At 37.8% G+C, this 14,606-nt stretch overlaps 1 protein-coding gene across 1 annotated transcript in view; it reads left to right on the top strand.

The window, feature by feature from the left end:
• The first annotated feature begins 1,926 nt into the window (after positions 1–1,926).
• LOC129445238 (adhesion G protein-coupled receptor E3-like) overlaps positions 1,927–14,606 on the top strand; it is a 41,079-nt gene continuing 28,399 nt past the window's right edge. Inside the window, exons 1-5 of the mRNA XM_073860167.1 lie at positions 1,927–2,095; positions 2,224–2,343; positions 3,064–3,239; positions 6,929–7,093; positions 13,543–13,752. Of these exons, the coding sequence (XP_073716268.1) occupies positions 1,966–2,095; positions 2,224–2,343; positions 3,064–3,239; positions 6,929–7,093; positions 13,543–13,752 (801 nt within the window). The 5' untranslated portion in view covers positions 1,927–1,965. The remainder of the gene's footprint in view (positions 2,096–2,223; positions 2,344–3,063; positions 3,240–6,928; positions 7,094–13,542; positions 13,753–14,606) is intronic.

The raw sequence follows: 14,606 nt of genomic DNA, 5'->3' as shown, positions 1-14,606 counted from the left end.
ATAGTCTATTAAAAAGCTAACGGCATATCTGTCTTAAGCTATATTGTTTTATCTTTTTCCTGTCTCCGGAACCTGTAAATATAAAATCAGTTCTTATTTTCGCAGTTTCTCTACCAACTGCTTTAGTAGAGCAGAGACTTTTATGCGTTACTTTGTGCATACTTCTGCGTCTGACGTTTAGCTTTCACATGAGGAGACATGCGCACATGGACAAAACCGTGAGAAAGCCGGTTAAGGTGTTTACAGGCCACTCGAAATCAGGGTAATGAGCAAAAAACTACCTCTGCCGATTGTTTTTTGCTTACGCCGTTTATGTAAACTGTAGACTGTGCATGTAAATGCACTCACTGACAATTGCCCGTGGTGGCCATCATATAAATTTGCTCATGTACCTTAATATTCATGATTTGTCATAAGTGTGAATAAAATGTATTATTGTGTTCATAGCTTCAGGTTTAAATCAAACACTGCTTGAAAATTACAGGGTAAGTTCACAAAATGTTCTCCTAGCTAACTGTAGGTTTAGTTCTTTAAATATAATGTGCTTGAAAGCAACAACTAAAGGAATAAGCCCCGCGAAGCAGTGGGTTACCAGTGCATTTTATAACAGCTAAGGGGTGTTGTTAAAACCCCCTTAGCTGTTATAAAATGCACTGTAACACCACTGCTTCACGGAGCTTATTGCTTTGATAAAAAGGTTACTACATATGCATAGCAGGATTTAATATAATAAAACACAAAAAAGTTGTAATTGTAATAGTACAAATATTACTCTTCCGCCAAACAAAGTAGTTCCTCAGAATCAAGTGTAGCTGCAACAGAGCGCAGTTCCCAACCAACTCAGACGCAGCAAAGACACAATGAAAATATGATTAAAGACTGTGGTGTTTATTTTCATAAATCAACATTCATCTAATATTAATATTATATATTAACATTTATATTGTGCAACTTTTGAAATGATGATCAAATATGCTTGGAAGCATGCTTAACTCTTTACCTGTCAGCGGTAAAAAGTTGCCACCCAGTTTTAGTTTAATGCCTTACAGAAAAATTATCTTCTTTAAATAAACATAAAATATCAAATGAAAGAACAGACCCTCTGCTAAAAAACAGTTTTATCCTACCTTAATTTGTTCTCTTATCACCTCTCAAATTTTCAGCAGAGATAATTCCATTTTGGTGAAGAACTTTTGTAAGAGATCAGATTCAGAGCCTGATCAAAACTTACACGGTGTTTTTAGTGTTGAGTGAATGCGTCAGTGGTTAAGTTGGGTAAGATCGCCACCCAGTGGATAATAGCAGAAATATGAATTTGAGGTAGAAACTCCTCAGGGAACGTTTTCTCTTTATTGACGAGATGACTAAACAATATGTTTTGCCATTTGCCATCTGGATATCACCATTAATTGTGCAATTGTAGACAAATTAAAAATATGATTAATGACTTTATTTTTGTTTATTTTCATAAATCACTATGCAGCCACAGTGGCGCAGTGATACTTATGTAATGTGGTCTGAACCGTGGAGTTACCGGGGTATTTTATCACGGATTAGAACGCATTTCAACCAATCAAAATGAAGAACCAGAACTGCCTGTTTTATTAAATACATTTTACAATGTCTTTGAGAAACATTACAAGAAAAATGCTAACCCTGTTCAACAAATACTGTCCTCACATTAGTGCCACAACCATATAGACTGTGATGATAATGTCTGTGCTACACAACCAAAATCCATTAATATGCTGTTATATTCTTATCCACAGGGAACTTCATTGTTACAGAATCTTCTTGACCAAATACAGAATATTACAGTTCTCCCTTTACCAGTAAGTCTACATGAGAAACACGACTAAATTAAATAATTAAATTCTTTTGGAAATATTGCCATTTGTTTATTTTTTCTTACTGCATTAGGATGTGATAGCACTTTTGGACTTGGTGTTTAATACTTCAGAGAAGATGACCTCATCCTTAGGTGACCAGAAGGAACTGGCGTCATATGTTATAAAAGCCAGCGAGAAGCTTGTCTCCATGTTATTGACTCCAACAAACACCTATGACAATATCAGTTTTACTATTGAGTCTTTAGGTAAGAGAGACAGATATGATTCAGACTATATATAATTTCACTAAAATTTTGAGAATGTGAAAAATATCCTTTGATGTTTTAGATGAGATAAAAGTTGTCAAATTAACGTGTTTTTTTTTATAAACCAGAAACACAAATCTTCATGGTTGGACCAAATGCCACCCTAGATAAAATCCCTCAGCTCATCACAAGACATGCTTTAATGGACATTGATCTTATTGGGATCGCCAAGAACAACTATAAAAAAGGTATGCAAAAGAATGACAATGAGTGCGTTTACATGCACAGTCTTACGCCGATTATGCTTAATAAACTGATAACACGTGGGGTCATGTAAACGCGTAAAACAGTTTTCCTTTATCGGGTAAAGCCCATAAACGGCGCAAGCAAAAAAAAAAAAACGGTTGGCACAGGTAGTTTTTTTGCTCATTACGCCGGTTTCGCGAGGCATGTAAACACCTTAACCGGCTTTCTCACGGTTTTGTCTATGCACAGTAAAAAATACTTTGCTGCCTTAAAATTTTTTGTTAAATCAACTCAGATTTACAAGTCATGTCAACAGAGATGAGTTGTCACAACTTATAAAATATAGTTGAGAAAGTCAACTTAATTTTATAAGCTATAACAACTCACCTGTAGTTATAACAACTCTTCTCTAGGTACGATAAATAATAGTAAGTTGAAATTACTTGTAAATCCGAGTTGATTCAACAAAAAATTTTAAGGCAGCAAAGTATTTTTACAGTGTGTGCGCATGTCACTGCGTATGAAAGACATTTGGCCAATTTGCAAACCTGAAGGGCCCTAAGGCTAGACCTAAGTGGGCCCATAAGGGGCCATCGTAGGCTTGCTTGCAGGGATATGATTGGGTGAACTCAACATGGGGGCTCATTGGCTTCACGATGATTACTAACCCTGTGTACTTGATAATGTCAATGAAATGGGAATGTCCTGTGTCTCTGTTGCAGGATCAGTGGCTTTCATGAGCTACACCACAATGGAGGACCTACTGAAACCAGACTTCTTCAACACATCAGATGACACAGTTAAAACCATGATGTCCACTGTCATCTCTGCTACTCTTCCTCAAACCACCAACACAACCCTCACCAAACCAGTCAACTTCACCCTCAAACACATCAGAGTGAGTTACTCTCATTGACTTAATTATCCGAAATATCGCAACTATCCTGCCAATAGAAAGTGACAAGAAGCCCTACAAGCAAGCCTACGATGGGCCTTTATGCAGGGGTCCGCTTAGGGCTAACCTTAGGGCCCCGCGCAGGTTTGCTCATTGGAAAAACGTTGGCCCCTTAGCGCTGGCCCTGCACGGACAGCCCTCACACAGAAAAATAAACACTGCTGGATGTATATATTGTCCCAATCTTACAGAGTGTTAAAAAGTAACACTGAAGCAGAATTAAGAGCTTTGTTATCCTCTTTCTCATCATCTCCCTCATCAACCTAAAACTGCATTTTACATCTTACTTGTAGAGTCATTTTCTTACCTTAGGTTTAGATGTTGGCCATTATTGTGATCAGTGTTTGTTTTATTTGAACTTGACTTTTGTTTCTTAGCTTGTTCAGTTTTTTTCTGTTAAATCTTTGTTTGTTTAAAGGGGCAATGTCACAAGACTTTTTTAAGATGTAAAATAAATCTTTGGTGCTTCCAGAGCACACATGTAAAGTTTTAGCTCAAAATACCATACAAATAATTTACATTTAACATGTTAAAAGTGTCACTTTGCAGGCAGGGGCGGACTGGCCATCTGGCAGACCGGGCAGTTTCCCGGTGGGCCGACGTACTTTTTGGGCCGATCCATCTCATACTATTTTTGTCTGAGCAGCCCAGTTAGCGTCTTTTTTTTCCTAGACAGACCGGCCCACTGACATTTAAGCAGCAGCCCATTGGTTATTTTTTTTAAACGACATTAAGCTGGCCCAATGACGGACCAGCCCAGTCATCGTCCTTTTTTTACCCTAAATAGACCAGCCCACTCACATTTAAGCAGCAGCCAATTGGTTATTTTTTTAATGACATAAAGCTGGCCCAATCACCGCTTTGGTCTCTGTGCAAGCGAGCGTGCAACGTCGGTCAGTTCACGTGTCAAAATAGAGAGAGAGAGATGGAGAAAAAACTCAAGGGAGGTGCAGAAAAACTGCGCGACAAAAAGAAACAGACTCTTCAGGCAGACGCTGGAAAATAACACAACTGTTTTCTTCAACTCGCGTCGCTGGTGATGATGATGATGATGATGGTGGCGCGTGGCACTGGCAGCACCAGCACGCAAAATGTCAGTGAGGAGAGGGAGAGAGAGACGAGGGAGAAGTGAGTTGCGGTAAGCAGAACTGCTTTCAAAACACAAGTTTAGATAGATACCCCTAGATAAAACCAAGTCAAAAACACACAATTATGGTGATAAAGCTGCAACAAAATAATTGCACTCTTTGCTCTGTGACTACAACCCAGTCAATATTTCACGACACTTGACCATTCGTCAACATGTGACGCAGAGGGTATACCTTTCGCGTCATTTTTTGACGAACTGGGGACTTCAATACTATTACGTCCGTTGCATTCTCTTCTCCTATTTTCTTACCATTTTCGCGTCGGTTTAGGGTTAGATTTACATAATGACATCCCTACCCAAACCTAACTCTAACCCCAACGCCAGGTGACAACTGTTTCTAACCCCAACGCCAGGTGACAACTGTTTAATTTCGCGTACACTGTTTAATTTCGCGTACACTGTTTAATTTTGCGTAATCTAACCCTTAACCGACGCGAGAATGGTAAGAAAATAGGAGAAGAGAATGCAACGGACGTAATAGTATTGAAGTCCCCAGTTCGTCAAAAAATGACGCGAAAGGTATACCCTCCGCGTCACGTGTTGACGGGTGGTCAAGTGTCGTCAAATATTGACGACATGGGGTGAGACTGTGTTAGTGACTACGAGAGTGTATCTGATTCGTAGATTTTTCGTTGATTGTCTGTTTCAAAACGTGTCATTTCTCTTCAAGCAAAATCAAACAATCCAGGACATCTGCTTACAGACAAAATATATGTTTATTGTATATAACAACACAATTGACAGATAATGTTAAAAAGCTCTATTACTGTAATCACACAAGTTTAGTTCAGTGAATGTAGTAGTGAATACTTTCCTGTAAGTACTGCAAGTAATAATCAGTTTTTAATATTACTGTAAGCAGCACTTGTATTTTGTTAAAAGTCAGCAATTCAATGGCAAATTTTGCCAATTGCACCATCTCTGGTGTCCTGTTCTTCATCATAGGGTACTCTTCATCTGCCTCTCAGACTGTTTACAATCCACACAATTGGTAAAGAATACCATTAGAAAAAAGCGTGTACAATTTTGAGTTGTTGTGTTTGCTTGATGACAACTGAGTTGTAGTTGTGTTCATCTTTAGCAGCCTGCCTGTGTTTAGCATTTATAAAACAAGTTCATTGCAGTGTAAAATGTGTGTTTTACTCAGAAGTTTGTTTAGACTTTAGCCAAAAGAGTGCATGACGAATGTGTTTAGGCCGCTATGAATTTGGTTCAGAGATTGGGGTTTAGTGTTTTAGCAATTCAGAAAAACTGTAATCAACATATAATATGACAGTTAATCAGATAGGAACATTTTTGTTGTGTTCATTATTTATTATAGGCTACGGTGTGTAGTGAATAGTGTTTTTAGGACCTAACAAAAATGTTTACAAATGTTTGAAGGATGAAGCTTGTTTAAGGATTCATGTGGATTATACAGTTTTACTGCATTAATAAATAACACGTTCTAGAAGTGTTTGTTGTGTCAACTCTCACTCTTTTCTACCTGCTATTAATTGGGCTTAGTGCTTTTATGGAATTGGAGTTGCTATTGCTTAAAGGCGTGCAAAGATGGGTGGTATTTGTAAATATATGTAGTGTGGGCCGGTTTGGGCCAAAATGCCAGGGCCGAATTTTTGTCCCAGTCCAGCCCTGTTTGTAGGTGTTTCCTTTAAAATGCAAATGAGTGGATGAAGTGCAAACACTGATTACAATGATGGTGGTTTGTTGTAATTCAAACTCAATTGTGCTGTGAATTATTTTCTCTCTCTTTCTCACTGCACTAAATGGCAGTGCTGTGGTTGGATAGTGCAGATTAAGGGGGCGGTATTATTATAATAAGAACTCCTTATGACATCATAAGGAGAGCCAAATTGTAACGACCTATTTTTTCATGTGCTTGTAGAGAATGGTTTAAGACATGTTTGTTATGGCAGAGAAAAGACAATAGTGCAACTCTTTGATGGTGATTTGTACATAATGTCAAACATCATCATAAATAAAACTTTTGGAAAAGATTATTTTCATGTTTGCTCACTCATCTGAAGTATAATTTTCTGTTAAAGGAGCCATGGCATGAAAATGTTAGGTCATTGAAATTTGGCTCTCCTTATGATGTCATAAGGAGATCTTATTATAATAATACCGCACCTTAATCTGCACTATCCAACCACAGCACAGCCATTTAGTGCAGAGAGAAAGAGAGAGAGAAAAAATTATTGACAGCACAACTGTGTTTCAATTGTAAAAAAAAACATCATTGTGATCAATGTTTGAATTTCATCAGCTCATTTGCATTTTAAAGCACACACAAAATGGCACAATTTTGTTCACACCTACAAAGTGGCAATTTTAACATGCTATAATACATTATCTATATGGTATTTTGAGCTGAAACTTCATATATGTGCTCTGGGGACACCAAAGATTTATTTGACATCTTAAAAATTATTGTGACATGTTCCTTTTAAAGTATTTTCTGAATGTTTTTCTTCATGTAAAGGAGTTTGTATCTGGAGGAAATCTTTCCTGTGTGTACTGGAACATCAGTGAGTGGATTGTAGATGGTTGTTCTGTTGTAAAGACCAACAGCAGCTTTACTGTGTGTTCATGTCTTCATCTGTCAACATTTGCTCTCATCATGCAAACCAGCAGAATATCAACAAAGGTAAGAGAACTAAACAAGGGTGAAATTTATACATTGGGATGCTCACAAGTTATACTAACCCTCAAAGCATCGTAAACATTTTTGTTACAAATGACAACAAAGCAGTTTTATTATTTTGACATGGTATTTCTTCCAAATGCAGAGAAGAAAACTCAAATAATTTATAAAATACCACTGTTGTCATTTCACTTAATGTAGTTTTAGACGTTGTTTAAGTGAGAATGTAGATCAATTTAAAATAGTAAATTGATTAATAAAAATAAGATTTGATCTTGAGCCAAACATCAAAACCACCCAGGTCCTGCACAATATTTTTCCAGAGTAAGTGCTAATTGCTTTCCTTGTTGGAAAATGCTATTTACACTTGCTCCGCCCACCAGTGTCTGATTGGACCACAAGTTTAAAAAGACATGTGATAATCAATGATCTTTTCTCAATCCGAAGGCTGCAGCCTCCGGAGGTCTCATTTGCAGGCTGCAAATGTCATTAAGCCTGGTTTATTCAAAGGGGCCATGTCACAAGACTTTTTTAAGATGTAAAATAAATCTTTAGTATTCCCAGAGTACACATGTTTTAACTCAAAATCCCATACAGAAAATTTATTATAGCATGTTAAAATTGTCACTTTGTAGATGCAAGCAAAAACTTGCCGGGTGTGTTCTTTAAAATGCAAATGAGCTGATGAAATGCAAACACTGATCACAATGAGGGTGGTTTGTTGTAAGAGAATGTTTTACCAAAACTAAGTTACTGGGTTGATCTTTTTCACAATTTATAGGTTGATAGAAGCACTGGGGTCTTAATTATAGCACTTAAACATAGAAAAAGTCAGATTTTCATGCCATGACCCCTTTGAATAAACTGAGCATTACATTTGCAAGTTATAAGTATATTAGGGAGTGATTATGACACAGGCACAAATTACTTTAGTGATTTTTACATGGGCAACAACTGGGTGGTATGCCATACACAGGACACCAGAAGTTTCACCTTAAGTGTGTGTGTGTGTGTGTGTGTGTGTGTGTGTGTGTGTGTGTGTGTGTGTGTGTGTGTGTGTGTGTGTGTGTGTGTGTGTGTGTGTGTGTGTGTGTGTGTGAGAGAGTGTGTGTGTTTGTGTGTGTGTGTGTGTGTGTGTGTGTCAGATGACCCCTCCCTCCTCTACTTCGGGGCACCAGCTGTATATATAATCCACTCCCAGATGGGTGTTTAAAACAGTGTTTCCCAATCCTGGTCCTCGAGGCCCCCCTGCCAGAAAGTTTTAGATGTCTCCTTATTTAAAACACCTGATTCAACTCATCAGCCTCCTTCAAAAATGGTAAACATGTCCCTCTAACGAGCTGTTGAGTTAAATCAGGTGTGTTAAATAAGGAGACATTTAAAACTTTCTGGCAGGGGGGGCTCGAGGACCAGGATTGGGAACCACTGGTTTAAAAAATCTGGTGTTAAAAGTTAATGAGCTAATGAAGTGACTATTAAGACATTAATGGTGAACACCTGCTGGTCATTCTGTGTCAAATCAACTACATTTTAGAATTTTCCCTGTTTAATTATTTATTTTGATGACTATTTTTCTGGAAAAAGTAATAATAAAATAATGCAGAAAGACAAAATATTTAAATGTAATGATAAAATCCCCACAGTTAAATAAACACTATCATCATCTCTGTTTAAAAACTAATATTACAACTTGCTTGCAGAGTTACATGGATGATAAGTTTAACCAGGGTTGTTGTCGAGTCCAAGCCGAGTCCCACTCGAGTCCGCATCAATCACGCTGTGTTAATTTAATTGATTTCACCTGCAGTGTGTTAAAGTAACGTTGTAACGTTAGTGCTGCATATTATTATGACCGGCTTTTATTTTAATAGGCTGTATTTACTATAACTTCCGGGTCGCGTGGCCAACCTGTCTTTCTTTTGATGTGGATCTTCAACGGAGAAATGAAAAAAGGAATTTCCAAAACACAAAATCGGACCATTATTTGAATTTGGTTTAGTCGTTTTTTGTTTTTGGATTCAGAGACCAAAAACGGAAGAACGGCTCTTTTTTTAGCGGTTTGTGTTTTTTTGTTTGAAACGGCAAACAAATAACGTGTGGTTTCTCGTTATTTTGTTTTTTTTGTTTAAATGAAAAAACAAACTATCAAAATGTACACGGACCAAACAGGCTGTTCTTATTTCTGTCAGCTGTCTACATTTGTCTGATTTTTAAAAAAATAACAGAGTTTAAGATGGTGATGTTTTATTGAAAATGTTTGGTCACCATTATTGTGATCAGCGTTTCCTTTAGTTTGACAGTTTGACTCTTTGTTCCAAGTTGTTGTTTTTGTTAGTGATGGTAGTTTATAAAGCACTGCTTCACGAGGCTTCGAAGCGTTTGCAAATCTTTTGTTTCGAATCAGTGGTTTGGAACGTGTTTCAAACTGGCCCAAGTCTTGTGATTTTAGCAAACGAGGCTTAATTATGTCATTACTGTTTCGAAACGTTTCGAAAATTGGATGGTTCACCACTAGGGGGAGTTGGTCACATGACCAGTGTCTTACATGTTTAGGTGAACTCTGGTCAGTTTTATTATGCAAGTTCATAAAACATTTATCCTTCTAGTGATGGGATTTATGGCTCTTTGAGGGGATCCGGATCTTGGCGATCTGTTCCTTTCAAAGAGCCGTTCAAAAGAACTGCAAAATACAGTCCAATTACTACTGTATACTTTGCAAATAGGACATCTGGGGCACGCAGGTTTTTTTTACTCTGGAGTACTCACGTGAAGTATGCGCGCACAACTATCATCATGTGCGCCCCTCCCCCTATAACTGTTCTGTCTCGCGGAGGAGCTAATTTGTGTGCATCTGTGTGAAACACGCATAGGAAAAAAGAACGACAGAAAGACCTCCAGCCGCGACTCGGCTCCCATCGTTCATGTTTATGAGCCGTTCAAAAGAATCGGTTCGTTCGCGAACGTCACAACTCTATATCCTTCTGACTAATAACACTGCCATTTTGTCTACTTTTTTTATAGACAGATTTAATGACAAAAATGTGCATAATTAAAAGGGTAGTTAGTTTTAATGATTTGTTTGCCCTAATTAAAACTAAAAACACACAATACACTTTTAACTTTGTCTTAATTAAGTTAAATATATTTTTTAAATATTTTAATAAAAATCGTATTATTTTTTGTAAAAAAGTGTAAAATGTTTGGACACATCTGCTTTTACACTATTTTGACCAGCAGGGGTCGATAGCGTGTGTGGTGTTTCGAACTGCTTCGAAAAACTTTTCGAAAAGCTTTGTTTCTCCCATCACTAGTTTTTGTAAAAACACATCAATATTTGCAAAGAAAGTTAGAAATAAAACGCTTTCATAGCTTACGTAGAAGAAAAATCCTTTGTTACTTTTGCCTTTTATTAAAATGCTTTAATTGTTTATAGTTTTTTCTATAAGAATAAAAAAAATCCTCAAAATGAAAAAATCAGGTGTTTATAAATCTCATTTTTTTAAACATTGGGGAAATTTTTCGAACTCACAGCCAGATACCAAGAATCGGCACATGAATCACAATCATGGTGACATAATTCATGTTGCAATGCATGGTGGGAGTCACAAGTTTTATATTACAATGGGTCCCAGAAAGCATTGCAACATAAATTATGTCACCATGATTGTGATTCATGTGCCGTTTCATGATATCTGGCTGTGCATTGGAAAACATTTCCCCAATGTTTAAAAAATGAGATTTATAAACGCCTGTTTTTTTTTATTCTTCATTTTGGTGATTTTTAAAAAAAAAATTATGTGTTTTTACAAAGACAACGACTTAGATAGTGATGGGCAGAGCGAGGCTTCGTGAAACACTGAAACAGTTGAATCAATTTTGTAGAGGCTTCGAACCATTGATCGAAACCGCCTCCACGGTGAAACCTAGTGGTCATTTGAACCTATTGCCAAATTGTATCCCACATGTTGATTGATTGATTGACACAAGTGATCAGGTGGGAGAGTGGATAGTGTTCTCAACTATCATGCAAAACCTCTCAAAATCGAACCCCGGGAAATGCATTACTATTACCGTCGTCACAATGAAGTTACATATTTTTTTTGTTGTTGTTTTAACATCTGTTTGACAACTACATGAGCTTTTAGGCTCATCATTTTCAATAACTATAAGCTGGTCTATTTAATAAATAAATTGAATAGAGATAAATACTAGGGGTGGAACGGTACACAGAAGTCCCGGTTCGGTTCGTACCTCGGTTCAGGCGCCACGGTTCGATTCACTTTCGGTACAATGGAGGGAAAAGCAAAACAAAAATGAAGGCATTTTTTTTTAGTACTTAAGATAATCTTAAAAACATAGGTGTCCTTATCAGTGTTATTTTGAGATGTCATGAATATGCACTGAAATGCATTTAACATACTATCTCGTATTTCAAAAATGTATACCACTTTAAGAAATCTTGTACTCATCTTTCATACAAATATGGGTTCAAATGTATTACAAGTGTTACCTAAATACATTTTAAAATTAAATTTTGGCCTTATTTCATATTAATGTACTAAAGAACAAAAAATAGGCTTGTAGTATGAATTAATAGGTGTGTACGACTTCACGAGGCGCTGCAAGAAACGACAAGTGGATGACGTCAGAGTAACGCGAGAGCGATTTGAAATCAGCCTCCTCCGCAAGATTTCTCGCGGTACTCTGACGCTGACTGCGCTGCGTAAAGTTGAGCACGCATAAAAAACTGAAAGCAGCTGAACTCGACAGAACTGCCCTGCGTATGCCTGTTGTATATAGCAGGACAATTTATCTCCTACTTCTCAGCGTGAGAAATATAAAGTGTGGCGTTTGAACTGACTGAAATGCGTGTTTGTCAAGGTGAATGCGTGAGACTTGAGAGCCCTGTAATAGATGTATTTCCACTCACATACCTAACAACTGCTGAACAACGCCGACGCAAAGTCCTCTTCTTTTCCACCACTCTCTCGCCTGTACTACTGTAACTGACTAGAAAACTGAAGTTTTGCCAAACTTGCGATCTTAAAGAGGCTGGCGGAGGGGGCGCTAACTCTTGTGGAACACCACTTGCCATACTCGCTGTCGGCTGCTCACTCACTGACTGGACCGGCGTCGACGTGACAAAAAACTGCAGAGTGCCAGAGAATGTAGACGGTCTCTGAAAGAGCGCATACATAGGCGGAGCTCGGCTGCATCGGCGCCAATCAGAGCTTCAGAGCTAAAGCGGGGCAACAGATTAGCTGTCCATAAAGAACCCGCGTATCTAACAGTAGTTCCGCATTACATTAATTATTTTGCACGCAAGTTTTTTTATTTTCATACCGTGTATTCTCCGTTTAAATTCATGCACCGAACCGCGACCCCCGTACCGATTCGGTTAGAAACGAATACATGTATTGTTCCACCCCTAATAAATACCACATAAACAATAAGAAATCAATAAAATATATCAAGCCACCATGTCACATATAAATATCTGCTGTGTGTGGAAGGACTTAGCCTACTTCTTTTTTTACAGATAACGTTAATTTCTCCAGACTTTGAAAAACTCCTCTCACAAAAACCCACAAGGTCAATATGCGTTTATTTCACTTTTATATGTGCGTAATAGCACATATAAAATGGCGTAATTTTATATATAATTTTATATATTTTATGGCGTAATAGCACTTTTGGGAGTACTTCGACTCGCCTGAAAAGTCCGCTCCCCTTCTCCCTCTCATAATGGGAGAGGGAGGGTGTTACTGCGCCGAGTCGAAGTACTCCCAAAAGTGCTATTACGCCATAAAATATAGTTCCTCTTTTAAATCAGCTTAGAAAAGCGCTACGTTTTATTTTGTACCACCAAACTTGCTCGTATAACTACTCGTCTTAAATAGGAAAAACGTTGATGTGTTTGGTCACTTCTAACTTTATCTATAAATGGTAGCATTGAATGAATGGGGCTAACCTACATGCTATCGAAGCGTCGCAGCGCGCTCCAGCGCTTACGTGCACGCACACAGATGATAGAGGGATGTATCAACAATTCTTAGTTAAGGTAATAACATATTTTAATATTGAAAATGAGTAGACTATTCCTTTAAGGAATTTACGATCGGCTTGGATTCGGATGGTGTGAAGGAGTTTCAATCAAAACGTCCTCTCCGTTCCCGCTTTGACACTGAGTTCGGCTATAAAAGATGTTGGTCAGTTGTCTTATCTGATCGAACTGGACGGGCAGGGCTTAAATTTTCCCAATAATAATTGCAATAAATATAGACTCTGTCTTGTTTTTCTCAGACTGTCAAGAGGGTAAAACCCCACAGCAGTCTGTTTCAATGTACTGCCCAGTTTGTTTAGGAATGTAAGGCAGATCAATTCTTACACCTGCAATGATTAGAAATTCTGTACTGAGAAATGTAACTGTTTGATTTGATATATTTTCACAGGATGATGATCAGCTGGTGAATCTTTTGAATTTGGTGTTTGTTATCGTGGGTCTGGTGTTTACTAGTTTGGCTCTGTTGACTTTTGCTTTCTGTCGATGGAAACCTGGAGTGAACAATGTAGCTCGAATCAACCTCTGCATCAGTCTGCTGTCTGCTCATCTTCTGTTCTTACTCACACAACAATTCCTGGATCTCATTAAACCTCACAAAGTGAGAATTTTTCATGACATACAGCATCTTTAAATGTGAGCTATAACTGACTGCAGTCTATCTGTGTAAGAATGATTTATTATTTAATAATCTGTCAATCTCATCAGGTGGTGTGTGCTGTGATATCAGGCGTTCTTCACTTCTTCTATCTCTCCTGCTTTGTGTGGATGTTCATTGAAGCTGTGCTGCTCTTCATCTGTGTGAAGAACCTATCACAGATCAGCTCCAGACAGAGGGTGGGGCTTAGGAGCAGATTCTTGATTGGATATATAATTGCTCTGGTTATAGTAGGCGTGTCTGCTGGAGTGGCTCCTGATGGTTATGGCAGTAAAGAGTACGTTTGAAGATTTATATATTTGTTATATGTTCAGACATCTGTATCAAAATTACCCACACAATTAAAACATACAGATTCTTTTATTCTTTACAAGACTTGAAATGTTCATTGAAACATTTAGTGTTTTCTGTAAACAGATGCTGGATTAAAAAGGAAAGAGGCTTCATCTGGAGTTTTCTGGGACCTGTTTGCGTTATTCTTGCAGTATGTTTTAGTTTCAGACCATTGGACTTGTTTAATATAAGGAAAAAAAACATCATTTCTTAGCTGTGTGTTTTTTCTGCAGATAAACACGATTCTCTTCATCAGTATTATCATTAGTCTGAGAGCAACTCTCACAAAGCTGAACACTGAAGTTTCACGGACGAAACAAACCAAGTAAATATCATCGTGTAAATGGGACGTTTCACAAGACTTTTTTAAAGGGTCATGAAACCCAACTGTTTCAGCTCCAGTCTACCTCACTATAATTTAGAAAAATGCAACTTGGGGCGGCACAGTGGCTCAGTGGGTAGCA

The sequence above is a fragment of the Misgurnus anguillicaudatus genome, chromosome 3, assembly GCF_027580225.2.
Source record: "Misgurnus anguillicaudatus chromosome 3, ASM2758022v2, whole genome shotgun sequence".
NCBI classification, from domain to species: Eukaryota; Metazoa; Chordata; class Actinopteri; order Cypriniformes; family Cobitidae; genus Misgurnus; species Misgurnus anguillicaudatus.
Note: the sequence above shows the minus strand (reverse complement) of the source record. Positions and strands in the feature narration are given on the sequence as shown.